This window comes from Dromiciops gliroides, chromosome 3 (genome assembly GCF_019393635.1).
Source record: "Dromiciops gliroides isolate mDroGli1 chromosome 3, mDroGli1.pri, whole genome shotgun sequence".
Classification (NCBI taxonomy): Eukaryota; Metazoa; Chordata; class Mammalia; order Microbiotheria; family Microbiotheriidae; genus Dromiciops; species Dromiciops gliroides.
In genome coordinates, this window is record NC_057863.1 from 75,493,848 (window position 1) to 75,518,098 (window position 24,251).

The window sequence follows — 24,251 nt, forward strand, 5'->3', positions numbered from 1 at the left end:
GATTTCAGCTTGAAAAAAATTTGTGACTATGAGTGTAAAAAAACCCATTTAGGCATCCTTTTGAGTCATGGTGTGGTGATAGCCTCTTCATCCTTGCCTGTCTGAATGAGCTTCAGCTATGGACAGCTCCCAGCCACCACAAGTATTTCACACATGGTAGGTCTACATATGATATATCTTAGAATATTCCACCTGTTATCATGAAGTGATTCCATGGAAATTTGACTAGGCAAAGCAATGTTAGAATAGTTACCTTCACAGGAAAAAATGCTATAAAGGGCAATAAGCTAAATAGAGTCACTGCAAGGTTCCACAGGAATCTGATTATAATACATTATAGATTTTAGGGCAAATCTATTCAGGAGGTATATTATGTTTTTTGTGCTTTTGTTTTTTTGCGGGGCAATGAGGGTTAAGTGACTTGCCCAGGGTCACACAGCTAGTAAGTGTCAAGTGTCTGAGGCCAGATTTGAACTTAGGTCCTCCTGAATCCAGGGACAGTGCTTTATCCACCATGCCACCTAGCTGCCCCCTGGTACATTATGTTTTAACAATACAGAAGAGAGATGCTGAACGCAAAGAAATGTCAACTAGTTAAGTTTTGTACAAAGAAAACTACTATAATTTGCAGATGGGCTTCCTTGAATCTTTCAGAGTTAGTGTTGCAAAACTTCAGAAGTACCAGGAATTGTTTGAGTATATGGCCGTAATTACTGATTTACATTCTAAGTTATGTGACATTCTGATGACGTGAAGCTCTCATTGAAAGGGAGAGGAAGGGGGGCAGCTAGGTGGCACAGTGGATAAAGCACCGGCCCTGGATTCAGGAGGACCTGAGTTCAAATCCGGCCTCAGACACTTGACACTAGCTGTGTGACCCTGGGCAAGTCACTTAACCCGCATTGCCCGGCCAAAAAAGAGTAAAAAAAAAAAAAGGGGAGAGGAAGAAGAGTTGTTATAAGAGAAATGTTGTTTTCTCAACATTTTAATGCTTGAGGGTGGTCTCCTACTTCCACATAATTTCTGCATATACTTAGGGATCTGAATTCCAGTGTTCCAACTCAGGGATGACCCTTCATTGCCTAGGCCTGGGAATTCAAGAGTAGCTGCATGCTTAGCCACTAGAGGGAGAAAGTGTGCCTCCAATGACCCCAGAGCCAATGAATCAAAATAATACAATGGACAGCCTTTGAAGGGAGCTAAATCAAGCATGAAGCAGCCAGGGGCCAGGACCCCAGTAACATGGCAGCTTTGGGAAATTTTGGATGAATTCTTAAGACTTCAAGATAGATCCAATCTTATCAAGGAATTAATGGCTTAAACTAACCTTATATATGTTTTGAATTATCTTGTCTGATCTCTCCCTTCTTCCCTACACATTTTACCTCTATTTCAATGTGGGAACAGTTGGGGAATGGAATTATTTTGTAGAAAAAGGAAAGGAGTTAGACTGCAGTGAAAATTTACTGACCGTGAGAGTTCTAGAAACCTAGATTTTTTTTGTTTTTAAACCAAAAAGATAATCTAGAACAGCCTTCTTTGTACATTTGCATATTATTCAGAGGAATTGCTTCCTGCTTTTCTGGGGGGTAGTTCAAGTTTGGTCCAAGGGAATAGATTAGATGAATTGCAAGGGTCCTCGTTCTACCTTTTACAATATGATTCTAAGATAACTTATTTTTATGTAGGTTATAGCAGAAAAGTACTAAAATCTGTCTTACCACTATAAAACTAAGAGGAACTAGTTTCCTTAAAACCATAGTAATTTAAAATCATACACAAAGCTGCTGAACTCCTAAACTCAAATTATGTGCTTTTCCAGTGGAAATCATTTTTTCTTTACTATGGTGTTGGACACAACATAAACATCAGGGTGATGGTTTCCTTAATAAATACAGCATCTAATCCTCAGGAATTCAAATGATCTCCCCAAACTTAAAGAATTTCAGAATTTATGTGTAGTACTATAGAAAACACATTTTGGAACCCCTTTTTAAAAATTCAACCCTAAAGGAAAACTATTAACATGAGAGGAGAAAAGGAATCCAAAGCAAGAAAGACTATTAAAATTGCTATGCTACAAACAATTCATATATTTCTTTTCATTATACTGTCTCACTCTTTAGCAGAGAATACTAAAGTGTTCTGGAATTCTTGACACAGCCTGGTATTCCTAGCCCCTCAGCATTGATTTTCTTCTTCACGATCTGTGATAAGGTTTCTCAGAAGTACTGCTTGGCAGGACTGATAATTCCTTCTGTTTTAAAATCTAAGACTACACTGTACAGTATTTTCCGTTCCTTTCAATTTCCTTCTTCCTTTAATTATACAATGATTACATCCCCTCTGTTTACAAATGTGGTCTGGAAAAAGACTAAATGCTACTCTTTGTAGAAAGCATATTTTGCTCTTCTGATTTAAAGTTCTCACCAAAGAAACGGGCTTTGCCTTAACATATTCCTTGGGGAATATGGAGTTTGTAGTTCTCAATGAACAAAACTTTTCTATCACAACTTTCTCTCTCTGATTTTGCCGCTGTTAACAATTGAAAACGCAAACAAATACTATATTTGGAAGGGGAAAGACTCTGAAAAAGTAGTAGTTCGGCTAAATTTCAGACCAAATTATTTCCTGATCCCATTTCTGTTGGTAATCATCAACTTATTTGTGTCTCATAGTTTAAATTTTTGTTTTCTGCAATCTGAAAGAACGTTATTTGCCAAATAACCTCAACATACTACTGAATACACACACGTTAATAGCTCTGAACACATACTACAACATACTATACATTTGGAAGCATCCCGGCTTAATAAATTGGGGCTGGCCTAGGGGTCAGGAATACCTGGGCAGGAATCCTGCTTCAGACACAATATTGGCTACTTGACCAAAGGCAAGTCGTTTAACCTCTCTGTGCCCTCAGGCAACTCTCTGAGACACTAAAGTTACAGATAAATTACTATTATGCATCCGGTGGAGGGAGTTCCCACAATTAAAGTTCTCCAAGCAAATGAAATCACCCGGGGACAAGATGAGACTTAAAAAAAACTTCATACAAAGTGTCTAATTTCTCACATATGTACACCACACATAAATGTACGTTCCTGGCAAGATACTGAGTTTTTACAATATTCACGTACAGCATATTGAATAACTGGGAAGAATTTTAAAAATCCTTAAGTTGCTTTAACCAGTACACCATTTCCCTATCATTTCCTTAAGAGAAAAAAATAATTAAAAAAAATCCTCTTGTCTTAAACCGATTCATAAAACTGAGTGTAAAAGGCAACTTCACAGGCGGCAGAAAAGAACCTCACATCCTTTTAATACTTCTTTCTCTACTGGAGGAGGACTTGTGCTGTGAGTTTGGGGGTGGGGTAGAGTGGGCGGAGTGACCATCCATACTTTAAGACCTGGCTGGCCGCGTTCCCCTTCCCAAAGCCAGGGTAGAAATCGGGGTCGTAGCTGGGGGGGGGGGAGGGCGCGGGGCGCGGTAGTGCGAGATGCGGTGTGTGTGTGTGTGTGGGGGGGTAATGCTTCTGTCGGGTGAAGTCCTGATTGATCTCCATTTACTAGAGTGAGAGTGTGAGTGTGTGTGTGTGTGTGTGTGTTTGTGTGTGTGTTACGGAGAAGCAGAAGCAGCACTTGTCCTGTAATCGATTGCCGAGTGTGCTGAGCGGCCCCGAGCGCAAAGACACACACACTCACACACATACACACAGAGATACCCACTCACCGGGGGCGCGCGCGCACTCTCTCCTTCTCTTTTTTCACACACACACACACACACACACACACACACACACACACACTCACGCACGCACGCACCCTCGAGCTCGCAGCTCCAGCCCGCCTGCCCTCCTCTCCTCTCCACCACTCCCCTCCCCTCTCCTCCCAGTCCTTCCCCTCCTTCCCGGTGCCCGCCCGCCCCGCGCGTCCAGCCGGCGCTGGGGGAGATGGGCTCGGGCTTGGCAGCCGGATCGGTTTCTCGGGGTTTGACCAGCTGTCCCAGGCTCACCCTGCTCCTCGCTGAAGATGGAGGAAGTAAAAACAGGATTACCCTCCGCTCCAGAGCCACTGCCTTAGTTTCCACAGCCCACCGCAGTGCCCCAACACACACTGGCCACCCAGGGACACCCCGAGAGAGACCCACACAGAGACACGAGAGACCCAGACAGAGAGAGACACACAGAGAGAGGGAGGAGAGGACCCACTCACAGTAAACACAAACAAAAGGGGGATGGGATTGCCTCCCTGCGTGTCCTGCTGAGGTAAATCTCGCTCGGCGCTGGCTGGCATGGTGGAGAGAGCGAGGAGGAGGAGGAGGAGGAGGAGGAGGCGAAGGAGGAGGAGGAGGAGGAGGAGGAGGAGGAGGAGGAGGAGGAGGAGGAGGAGGAGGAGGAGGAGGCGGCGGCGGTTCGGCCGGATCTGCCCTCACCCGGCCCCGACCGGGGGGCAATGAGCGGAGCCTAAGGCGCGCGGGGGCAGGAGGAGGAGGAGGAGGAGGAGGAGGAGGAGGAGGAGGAGGAGGGTGGCAAAGTTAAGGGTAATTATGCAGCCTCGTCTGCACCCGCCGGCTGCGGGTCCGAGGACTTGTTGCTGTTGGCCAGTGATGATGAGGAGGAGGGAGATGAGGAGGAAGAGGAAGAAGAGATGGGGGAGGGGAGGGGGATAAGGTAGGGGGAGGGGAGGAGAGGCTGATTAGTGGTAATAATAACAACAATAATACTCCATTTGCTGGGAAGGAGGGAGGGATGCTGGTCTGGAGCCCGGCTGGGATGGCTCCCAGGGGCGCGCGGGGGATCGGATGGGAGATGCCTTCCTCTCGGTTTTAATTCCTCCTCTCGGATGATCTGTTTCTGGGATGTTAATCGATTAATCAGTTCTCCTCTTCGACTGCTGTCACGGATTGGTGGTGTTTGTTGGTTGGCGTCTGCTCCGTGTTCGCTTGCATTTTGCAGCGTGTGTGTGTGTGTGTATGTGTGTGTGTGTGTGTGTGTGTGTGTGTGTGTGTGTATGCCTCCGAGAAACTGCAGTGTCGGTAGAAGGGAAGAGCCTGTTGGAATTTATTTAAAAAACACACACATATAACAACAACAGCCAACAACCACCTGGCATGACACATGTAAAAAGACAGCAGCTAAATCACTTTGACAGGTTCTAGTGTCGGAGCAAGAGAAAGAGATGGAATTAAGATTTGTGTGTCTATGTGTGTGTGTGAAAATTTTGCCAAGGGCCAAAAAAACAGTCCTGTGAAGTTGGCCTAGGTCCCTCGCTAGGTTTTGCCTGACTGTCCCTGCCCCCTCCTCCTCGCCCCCCTCCTCCCCCCCCCTTTTTTTCTTTCAGTTTTCTTGTCTTAGCTTTTGGTCGATTCTTAAGGAACCGGTGGATCAAGTTTTTTCTCTTCTTGTTAATCGCATTGCTGTAGCACTGACTGACCTCTCTCTCTCTCCCTCCCTCCCTCTCTCTCTTTTTTTTCCTCTTTCCTGAAAGTACGTGGTGCCATTCCTGAGTGACTTTTCCTACTAGACCATCCCAAAGGGAGGGGGAGGGGTAGGAGGAGAAGAAGGAGGAGGAGGAGGAGAAGGGGGGGGTGTTCCTTCTCTCTCATTTCTTCATTTTGTTTATCAGACGATCTGTTTGCTTGATTTGGGCTCCGAATGACCCACCTGTAAAGTGCCTTCCCTTCTTCCTCGCCTTGAACTCTGCAGGGGGCTTGGCTTGGAGGGGGTAAGGGGCAGTGGGGGGGGAGGGGGGGCAAGAAACTTCTTTCTTTCTCCGTTTATCTTTACTCCGACATTGTCATCTCTTCCTTAAGGAGTTAGAAGAAGCTGAGATCTTCCGACAGAGCTGGAAATGGTGATGAATCTTTTTTAGTCAAAGGACAATTTCTTTTGTATGTACATTTCGTTCCTGTGCCTTTCCTTTTCTCTCTTTTCTTTCTTTCCCTGAGGGTTAACTCTTTCACTGATGGGGGAGACTTTCCTCTACCCCCTGACATTTCTGGCTTTTTAATATATGTGTGCCGGGTGTGTACTTTTTGAAAAGATAAACTTATGTATTTGTAAAAGATCTGAAGAACCTGCTCCCCCTTTAAAGTTTATAGATCACTTTCTTTAAAGGCCTTATGTAATCAGTTATTTCAAAGAATTTGATAACAGCACTGCAGGTTGAAATGCGTACTGAGCTGAGAATTTGATCTGACTATACCATAAAGAAAGAAAAGTTTTTTTTTGGGGGGGGGGAAGAAGGGGGGGGGGAGGGAAGTGGTTTTGGAGACAAGAAGTGAAGCTGCCTGTTTTCCAGTAAGTAATGGAGAAATTCCAGGAGCCAGGGCTAAATATACTTGGCGATCAATACAGAAATGGCTCATTGTGAATAATTTAGCTGCTGGTGCAGTGAGAGTTTTGAAACTAAAGGCAAAAAGGACCGGAGCCAAAAGGAGGGGAAAAAAAAGTAAAATTCTCCTATGGACATGTCAGTTCTTTAAACTTTTCCCATCAAAGAATAGTTAGATTATTGATCTTTTGTTTTCTTTATGTGAAATAAAAGCTAGGGGGTGTCATCTCCTACACTTTTTTGTGTTTCTGGAGCAGAAGACTTTGTTTTATGTTTATGGTATATGAAAACAATCTCAGAAACTTTTTTTTTTTTAATGACCAAAGGCCACAATTGGTTAGAAATGCTCAAAATTGAAGATGCATTAGATATAACATTGGAATCCATGATCTTTCAGGAAATTAATATCACAAGGCACAGGTGCTCGGACAGATCAAGGGGGCGGGCTGAAATGTCAGTACTAGTGAGAGAGTTGGAAAACTGCTGCACAAATCTGAGACAGACTTGAGCACCAAGTTTTTTGTTTTGTTCTGTTTTGTTTTGCTTTGTATCTCATACCCCACTCCCCCCCTTGATTAGAACATGATGAACCAACTTGCAACAATTGTGAATAGAGCTATCTGTTAACTTGGTCGTCCTCAAACCCTAATTTGATTGTGAGAACTAATAAATATTAATACACTTAAACTCTAGTAAAAACTGGCATGATCAAAGTGCGACTCTCCCAATTCAATTCATTAAACGAGGTAAAACATTCTGACTTAAAGAGGCACTCTTATACCTTCCTACAGCTCATCTAGATGGACCCTTATCTACTCTCCCCTATCTCTAGCAGGAATCAGATCATTTGCAGAAAGAGTTCAGTGACTTGCAAATGAGCACATACAGTACACAGTAGTGTGTATCTTGGGCACAGGTTGTTGCGGCAGATCCAGCAGCAGCTACAGCAATATGGGCTAACTGCTTAGAGCCTCAAATAAGTTAAGCATTTAATGGCAGATAGTAAAAGGAATCATTGTTTTAAGGGTTTACCCTTTTGTTTTATAGCACTGCACTTTGACTATGGAAACAGAGACTATTGATGGCTATATAACATGTAAGTACTCATTTTCATTAACTTATTAATTAATCACAATCACCTTGGATAATCCTAGAAATTTGCTTAATTGAGTTGTAGGTATCATTTATAGATCAGGACTCTTGATTTTATTCCTGTCTGCTCATAACTTCATAGCGAAGATAAGTCCAAGAAAGCTAACAGACAAACAAAAATGATAAAACTTTATCAGGAGCAGAAAAAGGTAAAGATAGACATTTATTTGGTAGTATAGGGAACTCTTAGATAATTAGTTTGGCAGAATCAGCATCTTTCTACTATAATTTTTTTTCTTTCATTTTTTTATTTCAAGCCTAGGAGACAACAGATTATGGGTATTTACTAGAAATTTTCTGTGGACTAAGGTCTTTTTTCCCCCCTTTTTTTTTTAAATGTGGAAAGAGTTTAATTCTCTTTTAGTGTCTTGACAAGTGGCATCTTGGAAGGTGCATATTGTAAACAGTGTAATAGCCAGTGGTTTAGCCAAAATATTAAAAAGAGTGCCTCAGGGCTGGAAGGGAGCCTTGGAGATCATCTTTGCTAATATTTTCAACTTATAGACGAGAAATTATATTGTGTGATTTTTATAAATTTATGATATTTTTAATCCATTCCCCCCCCCCAGCCCCCATGATGTCTTGTTCTAACTTTCTGTGAATCTAGTTCTGTTCTTTTGGGGAAAAAATTACTGTGTTTAAATTTAAAAGCTATGAATACTTCCGTATCCATGAACAAAAGTTGAGAAAATTGAAGTGTTATAATTGGATTCTATATGTCAAGTGAACAGAGTCTGAAAGATTTTACTTTTGAAAGCAGGTGACAATGAGCTTTCACCTGAAAGGGAACACTCCAATATGGCAATTGACCTCACCTCAAGCACACCCAATGGACAGCATACCTCACCAAGTCACATGACAAGCAGTAAGTCTCCTTTTTTATGATTTTTTTTTCCATTTCTCTAATGACAGATTTGGATTTGTTGGGTCTGTGGGGTCTGTTTTCTGGCTGTGGTGCAGCAACTGTTATAGATTTTGCTAGCTAAAGAAGAGAACAACACAGATTTATTCCTGTTCATACTAGTATCATATCTTAAACATGAGCTTGCTTACTAGTTTGAACTATCCCAAGGTGGCTTTTGGGAACTGGTGCTTACCTGTAACAGGTAAGAAATACTAGGATTTACTCATAATTGGTTGGCTTTCCAGATATTTAAGATTCGATCTTTTGTTGTTGTTGTTGTTGTTGTTGTTGTTGTTGTTGTTGTTGTTGTTAAGTGATAGGAAAAAATGAAACAAAATTTCCAAATTTTTTTTTCTGGTTAAAATGAAATGCATGTTATATTATTTTGTTATAAATCTATTCTTAGTAGAGGGTGTTAGCCTCTTACCCCAGTGTGTTTACATGTATAGGTATCCATATACCTATAAGTGTGGCATATATACATATGTGTGTGTGTGTATAAGTGTATGTATATATGAGTATACATATATATGTATATGCATATCTATCTTTGAAAGTTTTTTCTGCAAAGCCTTGAAAGTGGATCATAAATGAAAATATATGGAGCTTACTCAATATTCATTTCTTTAATAAACTGAAAGGGTTTTGTTTTAGATTGTCAAGAGAAGAACCTAAGGAAATATAAGAGGATGTATTGGGCTAGCACTTAATGGCCAGTTTTAGCTAATATTTTTGATAAAGGGTCATTCATACTCATGCTGTTTTAAGCACTGTGGGAAACTGTACAAAGACTAGTTTGCTTGCATTCATTTTCAAAGGACAACATACTTTTATTTATTAAGTGCACGGTTTATTTCTTGTTTCTGGTGTTTTATCAATGTACTTACCAAGGATAAGTGCTCTATTACTTAGATTCAAAAGTAATTTGAAGTGTTTTGTTTCCATAAACTTTAGGTATGTTATCATCTCCTTTTATAAGAAAGACACATTAATTTTTGTAGATAGAAGTTGTATGCTTATGTAGAATTTAAAGTAAGCTATATTTATTCTTTCCAGTTGATTTCATAGAAAAGTTTAATTTATATATATTAATCTATTGATGCATAAACATATTCATATATTTCTTAATGTCCAAATGAGTCTAAGAGTTCTACACTTTATTCTTCCAATTTTTAAATATAACTCAGATTATTATAAGCCTCTAAAATCTATGAGTTTTTTTTATACCCTCAGTTGTGTATATGCGGCAATAGTGTAAAGAATATACTAGATTGGATGAATGTTCTTGTCTCATGTATTTTGTTTAAATATTCTAACTGCTGTTTTGCATTTTTGATATATTGTATCATATAAGCTTATAGCTTAAAGTTCATTTTATTTCCTTATTAATTGGAGAAATTTCATAGAAGAATCTAATTATAAAGGGTATTTTAAATTCCTTATGTCGTATATCAACAAGTCAGTTCTAGTAAATGAGTAGACAAGTTTGTGCTAAATTCAGATTTAGTACAAATAACACATTTTAGCAGGTTATTTTTTTGGGGGTGTCTTGATTGATTAATAGATTTGGGAAAATAAATTTATATTCTAAGGCCTTAGTTTTCTTATCTGTAAAATGTGAGGGCCTCTCTTCCAGCTCTAATATTATCTTCCCATAGCAAAAAGTGCTTTATATTCTCATTATTATACCATATATGAGTCTTATAGGAGTAGATTTTGTCTTCTCAATAACTTCTTAAAATCTTGTGCACATTTCCCTCCAAGAATAAAAGGTAAATGTTTATGCCAAAGTTGTCATAGTTAACTGTTTAGTCCTTGGCTTCAAAAAGACAGTATAAATTTGGATAGATGTCAGGTCTTGGTCTGAGACCCTGGTCACATTTGGGCCAGCTGAATTTCAACTGTGAGTTTGTTGCTTAACGTGATTGGTCCCTTCAGTTTTGAATTTCATTTCAGCCTGACATATGCCTAGTTCAAACAGGCATTTTACCTGTCTCTTTTAAGTAAACAGTGCAGAGACCAGACATGATGATTTGAACAAATGAGAGCTGTGCTATTGAAACATTCCAGGTCTTCTCACCCAACAACAGTAAAATTATGTGTTTGGTAAGGAGATTTTTATTTATTAGCCTGTGGCAATTCCATGTTAGTAGAGTTTTTGGCTAGGTCACTGATGTTTTTGGGTTTTATTCCAAAGGGTTGCAGGTTAAAAATGTTGGCTCTTACTTCAGAGATGTCTATTGCATCCTTTATATAGCCTCTATTTACAGTATCTAGGTTACCCACTTAGGTGTTAGATGGAGGAGATACCCACGTTTTCCCTGTGTTAGACCTAAGAAAATAATCAGCATTTTAAATTGTCTAGGCACATGGTAGCAGAGAAAGACCACAGGATAGCCTATGAGCTTGAAGGGAAAGTTTAAAATTGGTTGTTATAGTGATGTTGATCATTTTTGCAGGTGATTCGATCCTTGACGTTGTATGAAGGCACTTATGTTTTGAATCTGGAGTTTTCCCAAGTCTTTTTATGTCTGGATTGCTCATTGTTATTGAATAACAATACCTTCTGATTTGTAAAGTGAATTTTTAGCTCTTCAACATATTTCTTTATGGCCAACTGCTTTCAAGGATTTAATTGTAATTTTGTAAGAAAACAATATAATTAGTAACGGCAGAATTGTTTCATTCAAATTCATATGGAATAAGACTATCTCTAGAAGTGGTGTAGCCAACACAAAACTACAATTCAGGGGGAAAAAAACCACAAGCAGTGTTCCAATAGTCAAGATGTAATTAAAGAATCCAATTCAGTTATTTTAATGAAATATACTCAAGTTTTTGTGTTAAGTGGTCACGGCACAACAGTATCCCAGTTATATCTTAGAAAAAGTGGTCAGTGTTACCATAAGGTCGCCATGATTAGTCTAGTTTTTGGTGACTACTCTAAGATGAAGGGTGACTACAACTTGCTGCTAGTTATTGTATTTAAAAAAAAAAAAAAGGTCCAACTATCAATATTCAGCAGTGCTAGAGAGGACAGTTGGAGAGAAGTAGAAGTGCTGTAATTTCTCTACACCTTTTCTATTAAAAATACAGCTTAAAAATAATTCTAAAAAAAAAAGAAATATTAGTAATCCTCATATTCAACAATTAACATTTCCTTGTTTCAACATTATTTCTTATTATCAGGAAAACCTCTTTGGAAACAAAAGAATTCTTTGATAGGAAGATGGGCACAGTTGCCCGAGATCATTAGTGTATACATACTGAGTTTTCTGACACTCTTCAGTGTCATGGATGACAGTATATTCCTTGATGGCTACTGAAAATACATAAATAGTATCTGAAAGTTAGAATCTGAGACATAAGTCAGCCAGAACCATGTAAAAATAATCCTTATTGTTGCTACCCATTGGAAGGGACTGATTTTGTTTTACATCTTGTTTCTGTGTAAACGTCTTCAATTTCTGCATAGTAACTTCTTATTCGATATTAAACTGGCCCATTGTGTTACTTAGAAAGTTTTATAGATACTAAAGATTGTGGTTAATCTTCTTTATAAGTCTTCTGATTTTCAAATGAATGCTACGTAAGCCTTCTTTGTCAATATTCAAATTTTATTAAAACACATAAAATTTGGGAGTTTGCTTTATTTTATCATTTTAAAACCTTTCTATGGGTAAACAGCTCACCCCCTCTTATTCATCATAAACCTTAATAGCCATATAGTATCAGAAAAAAGTTGTTTTCATTTTACAAGCCATTGACTAATAATGAGGTCAGTGTCTTACTTTTATAAAATGATTCATATTCATTTTTGTTAGCTAGTTCTCATTAGAATTGAGGATTCTCTCCTTTTTCTTTTTCCTTTTCACATAGAGGGAAGGAGGCCCACTGACTTAACCTAGGATGTCCCGTAGCTCAAGGAAATTGCCAAAATTAAAACTTAAAACTTTAGGAGTTATTTTTTTGTTGCTTTTGACCATTGAGACCCTTTGTCTCTCATAATTATTACCTCAAATCTCCTCCTGGGTCCAGTACTTTTTAAACAACAGACGTTATTACAAATGTGAAAGGGTGGTAAAATGTAGGTGCTAATAGTACTCTCATCTAGGTAAGTTTTTACTTTAATGTGCTTTTTTGAGACTAGTTTATATTATGGGACCCACCCAGCCTTCTGAGGTTCTTTCTATACTCTAGTTTGGCTGCCATCCATGCTTAGATTTCAGTAGTATCTGCCTCTTGATATGACACCGAATGTACTAAACATAAAAATTATAAATTCAAAATAATTTGGTATTTTAATTACGTGTGTGTAAAAAATACATTAAACAAAATCGAAAGGCTATCTGGCCCCTTAAGACTGTCACAAAAAGACATAACTTCTGTTAGCCTTTTCAAATCAACAACAATAACAACAACAAAAACTTTTCCAGGTTTGAGTAGAAAGAAAAGCTCAGCAGTTTTTTCAGATTTCTTTTTGGCAGATAAATATAGCAGTCTGTATGCCTACAATAAAAATACCTATCTATCTATCTATCTATCTATCTATCTATCTATCTATCTATCTATCTATCTATCTATCATCTATCATCCATCTGCCTATCTATGTATCATCCATCTATCTACACACATATGTATTATTATAGAAGATAGTTTGCTATCTCCAGTTTGTACACATCTATTTCTTCTCCCCTACTCTTTGCTTTTCTAGTTTTGAATAAATGGTTACGTTGTCTGTTGAGTTATGTTTTATATTCCAAACCAATTCTAAGTATACATTTTGTGTCATTCAAAGTTTTAAAAAGTCCTAAAAACATAATGAATTGGTAATCTCATATCTTTTCATTGCCATTTCCAGTGTCAACACTGATACCATTTATGATTTGTATCTCATAGAATCACTGATTTGGGAAGAAGTAGCATGTTTTATTTTATATTATTTTTTCTTTATAGATACATAGCAATGTTCAATTTACTCGTTGATTACTTTATTATACCTTTTTGATAGTTTATTTCATTGATTAGTTTGAAATAATTACTGAGAGAAGTAATGGATATTTATTACTTATTCCCTTATTTATAGAATGTGGTAATCTCTAAATTAGAAAAAGGATTCTCATAGGATCACAGTGATTCTCAGAAATTTTGGTTAAAGAATAAAGAGAAATACTATATTCAAAAAACTCTTATGGAAACTTTGGTTAAGTAGGATATAGACCAGAAATGAAAGTACCTTTTAAAGGATTTCAGAGACATTCACCTCGGGTATGTGTTTTTTGGACGTATGTGAAAGTTATCTATTCTACCATCAGTGTTCTAAAAATACTGGGCAGTACGAATGGAAAAGGAAAAAATACCCTGGTAGAGTAACCTATCCCATGTTCAGAACCAGTTCTTTCTTAGATCTTTCCCAATTAAAATCTAACCTTATTTGACTCTCCTTGTGATACCTGAAATTCTCTTTCAGTGATCTGTGATAAGTATACATCCAGTTGTATACTGTAGCACAGTAATATTCAATGTGAAACTGTTTTAAACCCATTGAAATGCTAAAATATAAGTTAACTTGGCATATGGTAGTCACATGACAGTTTTTTGTTGAAATTGAAGTAACAGAATAACTCAGAGAGCGAAATTTAAATTGTCTGTGATATTTAGTCTTGGCTTGAGATTTCTTAAGCAGATGCACCTTTTAAAATTTATGAAAATCAATGTTTAATTTAATTGAGGTTTGATTGTTTTTCTCCTTTATTACTCTTTCCCCCCTTTATTACTCTTGAAATAAACTAGTTTGCTTTTCAAGTTTATGCTAAGTAATTATCACATTACCTGATCAGTGATCTTCTTTCTATGGCTCTAACATTCTATGTTTCCATAATTGCACCATTAAAGCCAAATTCTATATTGAGATGTTTGAGTGCAGCCTTCATTGAACTCTCTTTGCTTGATGTGACCATTTATGCTATTCTCAGAACTCTGGGTAATTTATATGGTTGACTGACTGGTTTTGAACAAAAACATAGTCATTTTAATATAGTGGCATATTTAATGTATTAACTTATATGGTAACATTAAGATAATTCATATACTCATACATGCCATACTGTTCAGCATGGAATCAATCCTAATCTAAGTTATGTTTCTGTTATGTGTCTTTGCATGTGAATATGTAATTTAAAAGCAGTGTGGGAGGACTTCTCAGCTACATATCACTTTATTCCATATTCAGAGGCACAGAATATAATATAACAAAATCTTCTTTGGAAAACCTGAATAAAATTCTTAAAGACATAAACTGTATTACTGGGAATTGGTTTGCAACATACAGTGTGCATTTTGAGGGTTTCTTTTTAATAATTTATTTATAGAATTGTGCCCCCTGTGGAAATTTGATACATAGATTTAAATCAAACTGCTTTAAGCAGAATAGCTGTGATTACCTACATAATCTTAAAATATCTATTATATAATTTTTTTTTGGTCAGGACTTGTGATTTTATCAGAGTATGGAACTCCTGGTGAGGAAATCCCCCTTACCAATGCATATCAGCAACTCTTCTGGAATTTAATAGGCTCTAAAGAGTTTCCCAGGGTATTGAGAGATTAAGAGACCTGCCCAGAGACACAGTCAGTATATGTCAGAGGTGGACAAACTCTGAGGCTAGCCACTCTTTCTACTTCCCACAACATATTTCTTCATAATTATATAATGCCTCTTTAAAAAAAAAAAGGTGCTTAACTGGAGGAGATAGAAAATTCTACAGCTAAAGTAGAAAATGCTTAACCTATGATTCCCTTACTGTACATTATTTTTTTTTTAATTTTGCAGAGCAGTGAGGGCCCAGGGTCACACTGCTAGTAAGTGCCAAGTGTCTGGGGCCAAATTTGAACTCAGGTCCTCCTGAATCCAAGGCCGGTGCTTTATCCACTGTACCACCTAGTTGCCCCTGTCTAATACAATTTCAAAATGGTGATAAATCATCTGCTGTACTTTAGAGTTACAGTGGTTAGTAATAAGGGGTAGGGGCATAGTCTTCCTATTGGGGAGTCTCAAGCAAATAAGGTATTATATAAACGAGTAAGTCACAGGTTGGTGTAGGGGAAGGGGCACTGAGTTTAAAGTCAAGACTTGTGAATTAGAATCTTGGCTCTTCTGTGTAACCTTAGGCATGCCACTTCACCCTCTCAGAGCTTAGTTTCCCCTTCAGTAAAATGAGAGGGTGGTATCTAAAGCTACTTCTATCTCTAGGTCCTATGACTACATCCAATAGCTGTGCCTTTAATTTCACTTGAAGAAGTTAAGTGGGCTGTAGGTTTAGAGCATTGGTATGTGATATGCTTCCCAACTGTGTGTACTAGGGCACAACTGACCGCATTGCTTTCTGTATGCTATACAACATAATCTTTATAGGTGTCCCCAAATGTAGTAGTAATCCAGGCTTCAAGTCACAGAAACATCAGATAGTAGTAAAGGTCAGCACAGAGGAAAGGCCACTGTCAATTTTAGACAAAGGTAGAAGGCGGCATTTCTAATTGTAGTCTATCCCAGAGTTGAACCTAGGATTTCTTGAAACTTTAGGGTTGTAATGTCTAGAGGTTAACAGATTTAGTTGCTTATAACATGATGAATTTATACAGTAAAACCTTACTCTTTTAGTGCATTAAGTGTTTATTAATGCCGACTCTGTGAAAGTCATTGTGGTGGGCACTGAGAATATAAAGACAAGAATGGAAAAAATAGTCAAAGACTTCATATTCTGTTATATTGGTAAAGTAGAAAGAGCACACTGGCTTTGGAGTCAGATGCCTTGGATTCTAATGCCAGCCCTGCCACATAAAACCTTTGTGACCCTAGGTAAGGGTCCTAACTTCTCTGGGTTTGTTTCTTCATCTATATGACTTTTGGGGGGCAGTGGGGGTTAAGTGACTTGCCCAGGGTCACATAGCTAGTAAGTATCAAGTGTCTGAGGCTGCATTTGAACTCAGGTCCTTCTGAATCCAGGTCCGATGATTTACCCATTGTGCCACCTAGCTGCCCCCATCTGTATGACTTCTAAAGTTCCTTCCATCTCTAATTCATGTTCTTAGGAGCCTCCTGAGGTGACTATATTACAAGAGAATTTGCCAAGGTAGAGAGAATCATAGGGAGATGAGAAAAAGCTTCCTATGGAAGATGATACCTACAGTGATCCTTGATGGAAGCTAAGACTTCTGCAAGTGAGAAGGAAGAAGGGAATGTATTTCAGGCTTGTTGTGGGGAGTAGGGGTGGGGGGACAACCTGTGCAGAAGCACAGAGAGGAAGTACTTGGAATGCTGAGATCAGGGAATAGCAGCTAAGCTAGTTTGACTTGAATATAGAGTACCTAAAGAAGAGCAAAGTGAAATAAGTCTGGAAAGGTAGTCCAGACCCAACCAGCAAGCAAGTCAGTAAACATTTATTAAATTCCAACTATGTGTCAGACACTGTGCTAAGCAATGGGGATATAAATAAAGGTAAAAGCGAGACCCTAAATGTGAGTTGCTCACAATCTAATAGGGAAGACAACATACACATAGCTATGTAGGATAAAGTGGAAGTATTCAACAGAGGCAAGGCAATAGTATTAAGGGAGATTGAACAGAGACTTGAAGGAAGCCAGTAGACAGTGATTAGGAAGGAGATCATTCCATGCTTGGGGGACAGCCAATGAAAATGCCCAGGCTTGGGAAATCCTGTTAGAGGAACAGAAAGGAAGCCAGTATTTAGATCAAAAAGTAGGTGGCAAGGGTAGAGGGGGAGGGGTAGTGTATGGGGGTTGGGGGGTATAAGAACACTGGAAAGTTTATGGGGTAGGTCAGGTTATGAAGGGCTTTGAATTCCAACCAGAGCATTCTATATTTGATCCTGGAGGTTATAGGGAGCCATTGGCTATAAATGCTAAGCTGAGGAGGTTGTCTCTCATCCTAGACTGATGCTTAGACATGTGGTTTAGGCATATTCATATGGAGAATGTATTGGAAAGGAGATAGAATGGAAACAGAGACCAAGTAGGTGGCTGTTAACAGTCATTTAAGTGGGAGATGATGCTACATTCTTGAACTAGGTTAGTGAATATTTGAATGGAAGGAATGAGATACAAGTGACATCTTGTGGAATTAGAATCAACAGAACTACACAACTGATTGGAAATTGGGGAGGGATGAGAGAGGGGAGAATCAACAGTGATTCAGATTGTGAAACTGGGGGACCAAAGGATGGCAGACATATCAACAGAAAAATAGAAGATAAGGATTATTTGTAATTATTTTTCTTTTATATCTAAGTGATTTCTGATCAGCTTACCATATTCCCTATTGCCCCTTGCTGCATATGCCATAGATTGCCTTCTTGTTCATGTAGAGGGTTCACTAGGTGGGCTCTAAAGTTCTTCTCAATTCTCATTATTCTGTGATTCTCACTCAAGATTCATAGAAATGTCTCAAAGATCCTTACCCTCTACATTTATATAACAGACCCTTTAATTTATGATAAACTTCAATCTAGAATTTATCTAATTTGTTATGCACTTAAGTTGTACCTAAATTGTTACAAACTTGGATGTAATATCCCTTCCAGCTCTGAAATTCTTATATTCTGTGAAATCTTGAATTGTTCTTGTTTTTTTATTAAGTTGTTTTTCAGTCATATCTGACTCTTTGTGACCCCTTTTGGGATTTTCTTGGCAAAGATGCTGGAGTGGTTTGTCATTTCCTTCTCTAGCTCACTTTACAGATGAGGAAACTAAGGCAAACAGGGTTAAATGACTTGCCCAAGGTTACACAGCCAGTAAGTGTCTGAAGCTAGATTTGAACTTGGGAATAAGAGTCATCCTGATTTTAGGCCCAGTGCTGTATCCACTGTGCCACCTGGATGCAAGTGATATTCTGAATTACTAGATTCTAAATTATAGTGACCAACTCTTCGTATTTATTCTTTACCTCATGTTTTTCTGGCCAGTTTTCTATCACTCACCTATTTGAAGCAAGTATCAAAAGCATCTGAGGTTGAATGATACTTTATTTAACTTTTCATTGCCACTCTATGTTGAGTGGAACAGAGAATTAATCACTATGAAACATTTTACTAAATTGGCATTCTGTAGACCATCCTTGTCATTTTTTGTCCTGGCTACCTTGAAGAATTGAAGCCATATTTACCTTTGAACATAATGACAACAACCGTACTTGATTCCCACCAAGTTGTCAGTTTAAGGGACATAATTTGATAACATTTCAAAGAACTATGAAGTTATATCCCTTTTTGGCTATGGAATATTTCTGGGAGGTCCATATACCAAAGAAATCCCAAGTCCTAACTTCATTTTTATTCCTATCCCTATAATCAGTACCTTAGAAACAGTGCCATCCAAACCAGTACCTCAAAGGACTCTGGTTCTTTAAGGAGTACCATTTCTGTATATCATTCATCAAGAATCATGTATTAAGCCCCTACTTTATGACAAGTACTGCCCTACAAACACATTGAATGAAACAATCCCTACATGCAAGAAGCTTAAATTATAATAGATGAGACAAGTATGCATGTAAGTAAATATAGAATAAACAGAAAGATCATAAATATAAAATATGTAAGGAGGGAGAACACTAGCAATGGGGGGGTACTATTTTAAAAACTATTATATATATTGATTTTAACAGGCTACTGAAATACAAGATAATCTGTTACTATGTTGCAATTAGGCAAATTATTAAAAAGCAGTAATAAATTTTATTTGTGTACAGCCAAGAACTCAGAAAATAATTATGAGACTGTATTTCATCTGTCTTTTAAACTCTTATAGTATAAATTACTGTCTATCTAAGCCATGACAAATTAGCAATCAAATGATAGACTGAAGTTCACTTCTTTAAAGGCAAGAGAACTTATCTTTGTAAATAAATTCCTATGTTACAATAAAACTGTGGTATATGAGCTGCTAATTTATTACTTCTATTACTAGTCTAATTGACTAGTAGGCCCAGAAGATAAAAATAAAAATTTAAGCAATTTGTGCAACAAATCATCCTATTTTTATCTTCAGTTCAATTTAGTAAAACAACCGTATGGTCTACAGGAAGGTGTAGGAATACTTCAATAGGAGGGAAGTAATAGTAACATATTTCATATAAATGTAATCTTCAATTTAATTAGTGCAGCATTCTCACTGAATTTTGATAAAGGAATATTTTCTTCTGGGCTAGTTTGCCATTCATATTAAATACTTAAAGACAGTACTATCAGTAACATACCATTTTATTGTATGCTTTTTAGCTTTGTCCATTAGTACTTCTAAACCATTATTATAAATTACATATAGGCAAAAAAAAAACTAGATAAAATACAAAAAAGGGACAATATCTTATCCCAAATCTTTAGCAATGCAGAACCAAAGGAATTATAAATACCAGCAAGCAAATAAATTCTTTTGTTCTGTGTCCTTTTCCAGACTTGCCCAAAGTTCTGTCCACTTTTCCTTTAAAACAACAATAATAAAAATTTTGTTGTAATTAATGTATATTTTAAAGTTCTGGTTCTGCTGATTTTACTTTTGTTTGTTTTTCTATATTTTCTTTATGATTAATAGTTATCTTTTCTTGCAATGTAGTATTCTAATACATTTACATATAAAGCATTTTCTTAATTGACCTTATACTGTGACCTTTCATTTAAAGGCATTTACTTTGAAAACATATGTAGATAGATAAATATATAGACGTATAAATCTAAATAATATAAACCAAAGAGATTGTGTTGTCATATAGAAGGACTAGACTTGTTCTTCATGGCCCTTGATGACAGTATGAAGAGTAATGGGTGTAATTGGGGAAAAAACAGCTAATTTCAACTTGATTTAGCTAACCAAAAGTGGAATGGGTTGCCATGGTAAGTAAATTAGTTCTTCCTTACTAGTCACCTTGAAGCAAAGATAAGACATGTTGGGGATTTTTGTTGAACTAGATGGCCCCTGAGGTCTCTCTTAATTTTGACATTCCATATTTTGTAATGACTTTGAAGTACCCATGAGGAAGAATTGTTGCAGCCTATGATACCTACAAATCAATCGGGGATAGTGTTGTTTGTGTTTTACAGCCTGTGGGAATCAGGTTTTATCAAAAGTTTACATAAAATTTCTCTACTCATATTCATCAGTTTTAATCTATGAACCATACAAGTTGAGTTTTAAGCTTGATTTTTAAAGAGGTTCTGTTGATTAAGATGTGATGTATAGTTAATTTGATTACCAAGCTTAATTAATTTCATAATGTCTTATTGGTTAATATGTTGGTATTCTCTTGCCTAACTTTTCAAAGTATATTCCGTAGTAACTGTAATTGTGAGGGAGATAGGATTTTTGTGCTGTGTCTAAACAATTTGTCACTATAAGCTGCACAACGAATGATGAGGAATGTTATAGAATGATTCTTACTCATGTTCATACCAGTTGCACTAGATGGCCCCTAAGTTCTATTTTAATTTTGTGATTCTATAATGACTTTGAGGAACCAGTGAAGAGCGGTTGTTGTAGCATGTTATACCTATAGATCAATATGTAGTGGTTTTGGTTGTACTGAACAACCAATGGTAGTCATAGGTTTTATTAAAAGTATACATATAATTTCTATACTCTTCATATTCATAAATTTAATTTTGATTGGCATATTAGAACCAAATTTCTTTAATCCATGTTTTTCAACACTTTTTCTTTAGTACCCTTCCAATACAATTATCATATATTACATTGTGTTAGAGGCATATGCATATGGGTCTTATCCCTTTACTTGATTCAAACCCCCAAAAGGCAGCGATCAAGTCTCATATAAATTGTCTTCCTTTGTGATCTGACCTCAGTTGTGCTTTAAATAAGTCTTTATTGACTTACATTATTTGTGGAAAAACTACTGAAAATGATTATGAATTGCATAGTTGGCTAGAGCCGACAGGATCTCTGTGATAATCTTAATGTGAGGTCTTAAATATTTTAATAGCTTTCATGTAGGAGTCAAGGAGAGTTGCTTTTTAAATGTATTTTATAATTCTAAAGCAAAGCTATAGAAGTTGTAGGTAATAGCCAAGTTATAAAGAAGAGGACAGAACTTTGAGCTAGGTTTTATGTCTGTGACAAAATCGTAGATAGGAAAGGTAGTGTTTCTAGAGAGAACAGTGGACAAGAGAGGGAAATAAAGCCCAGGATACTAGCTTGAGGTAGAACCTTAGAGGGCAAAAGTAGAGAAGCAGGTCTTAGAGTCTGAAGAAAGAAAGAAAGAGAAGGGGGAAAGGAGAGATGGAGAAAGAAAGGAAGGAAGGAAGAGAAGGAAAGGGGGGGGGGAGCTGGAAGAGGCAGAGGGATACAAAATGTCCTATCTGAAGTATAGTGGCAAAGGACAGAGCCTGATGCAGTGGATAGAAGAAGAATGGAATATTTAGGATACTTTATGAAGAGAACACTATGTCAAAGCTTGAGAGAGGAATTAGATGCTAATTGAGATGCACTGAAGGTATTTTAAAGTCTGTGTACTTTCTCTAAGAAGCCAAATGGTGTTTTTATACTATACCTAGGACTAGGTGCACTCTGATGTACCTAAACAGGAAAAAAAAACCTTACTCTTTTATATCCTAGAAGAGCCGCTGAATAAGCTACCTTGACCTGGGAATAGATAATGGAATAGCCCTGGACAGGAGTCACTCAGAGTTTAAGGACTAAAGAAAATTTTGATGGAGTAAAAGGAGTGATACTCTATCATACCTGGAAAGATATATTTAGCACTTTGAACCTTGGCTGTCACCTATGGGAGAGGTGGTGCTTTAATGTGGGGCAAAACTGATTCTTGGTGAAATGTAGATTTCTTTACTGTTTTTACCCTTAAATTTTCCCATACTGTAATAATAAAGTTTAGTTCTTTGTCCTAGGCTGTCATGGTCATTCAAAAAACACAGGGATATGGTAGAGAAACTTTTGAATTGATGTATCAATACAAATACCAGAATAGAAGAATTAAAGGGACCCTTCCCACAATCTTGTAGTAACCTCATGCATTTATAATTCCATGACTTTTTAAAGCTATAGTGGAACTTTTCTACCCAACTGTAAGACAATGTTGAGAGGCAATGTGGTGTAATGGACAGAGAGCTGGAGAGCTGACATCAGAGTGAAGAATGATGATGATAACAATGTTAACAAAAAACATTTAAATAGCACTTTTAGGTATGCACAGAAATTATAGCCAATATCTCTTTTAATCCTCACAAAAACTTTCTGCAGGAGGTCCTATTATTATTCCCATTGTACAAATGAAGATGAGTTTCCTATGCCAATAATATTGTGAGTTTGGTCCAGAAACAAAACAAAACAAAACAAAAAAACGAACCCCACTCTTCTGTAATATAAATGAATAATAGTTCACATTTATAAAGCATATTGAGATTTACAAAGTACTTCCGTCACAAAAATATTGTGAAGTAGATGGTAAGGCTAGGGAAAGCAAGATTTCATAGGAATAACCCACTTTTTTTAACAGCCGAGTAAGATTTTTATTATGTTCTGAATGGGAATATTAAGTAATACAGATATTTTTCTTTTTTATGAGAATAAAGATGCCCTATATTATTTATTAATACATGTCTTCTTTTTTTAAAGTAATAATCATTTTTATTGATAGTTTTGGGTTCCAATTTTTATCCCTCCTTCTCTCATCTCACCCCTCCCTAAGGCAGTAAGCAACCAGATATAGGTTATACATGTATGATTATGTAAAATATTACCATATTAGTCATTTTGTATGAGAAAATTTGAATAAAAGAAAAAAGAAAGAAAGTGAAAAATTGCATGCTTCAGTCTGTGTTCCATCAATACCAGTTGTTTCTTTGGAGGTAGATGGTATGTTTCATAGATAGTCCTTTAGGATTGTCTTGGATCATTGTATTGCTGAGAATAGTTAAACTTAAGACCCCTTCTGAGGAGGAAAACTCTTTACTAATGAAAGTTGCCACCTTTCCCCACAACTCAGAGTCTTAGAGAGCTGCCTGAGGCACCGAGAAATTAAGTGACATACCCAGGGTCATTGAGCCAGCTTGTATCTGAGGCAGGATTTGAAACCAGATCTTCTTGACTGAGGATAGCAATCTCTACACACTGCACACCACTGCCTAAAGGTAGCACAAGTGTTATCCTCACTATATAGGTGAGATACCAAGGTGCAAAAAAAGGTTGAGTTGCCCATGATAACACAACTAGTAATGAACTAACGTTTGACACAGGATTGAGTGGTCTTTCCTCTCTTTTCCACAGTTGCCCTTCTTTGCTTATTGAAAATGCCTCATTCATTTAAAATCCATAGATATTGTATTTGTCATAATTTGATTAGGCCTGGGTTAAAGTTTTCTTTTGAAATTGGGCTTACTAATAATAAGCGAGTGAATAATGGGAACAAGATCAATTGTCAGACTGATATTTCACATATTTAAGATAAACCACTTTTGAGCATTCAAATGAAGGGTTCTTAACCCAAGGTCTCTGAACTTTAATTTTTTAAAAAAATTTTGGTAAATATATTTCAATATAATGGGTTATCTTTGTTGTCTCGTGTACTTCATTTTATGAATTTAAAATATTATTCTGGGGAAGGGCCCACAACACAAAAAAGGTTAAAATCTCCAATTTAAATAATACCTTGTATTTTTGTAAAACCCTTTATACTTTTTAAACCATAGTTTCACTTGTTATACTAACTGTGATGAAGAAAATCATATCCTTATCCACATTCATTAAGCTAGTCATAGAAGGAGCACTATTTAACAATAATTGTTAGTATTTAGTTTGAATTACTACAAAATGA

At 37.1% G+C, this 24,251-nt stretch overlaps 1 protein-coding gene across 2 annotated transcripts in view; it reads left to right on the forward strand.

Annotated features, from left to right (window-relative positions):
- Positions 1-5,779: 5,779 nt before the first annotated feature.
- The window catches only part of IKZF2 (IKAROS family zinc finger 2), a 193,036-nt gene continuing 174,564 nt past the window's right edge, over positions 5,780-24,251 (forward strand). The window contains exons 1-3 of one of the 2 annotated variants that reach the window (XM_043998565.1): positions 5,780-5,859; positions 7,387-7,435; positions 8,252-8,356. In XM_043998565.1, coding sequence (XP_043854500.1) covers positions 5,857-5,859; positions 7,387-7,435; positions 8,252-8,356 — 157 coding nt within the window. In that variant the 5' untranslated portion in view covers positions 5,780-5,856. Of the gene's footprint in view, positions 5,860-7,386; positions 7,436-8,248; positions 8,357-24,251 lie in introns of both variants that reach the window. The other variant, XM_043998564.1, reaches the window with a different exon arrangement.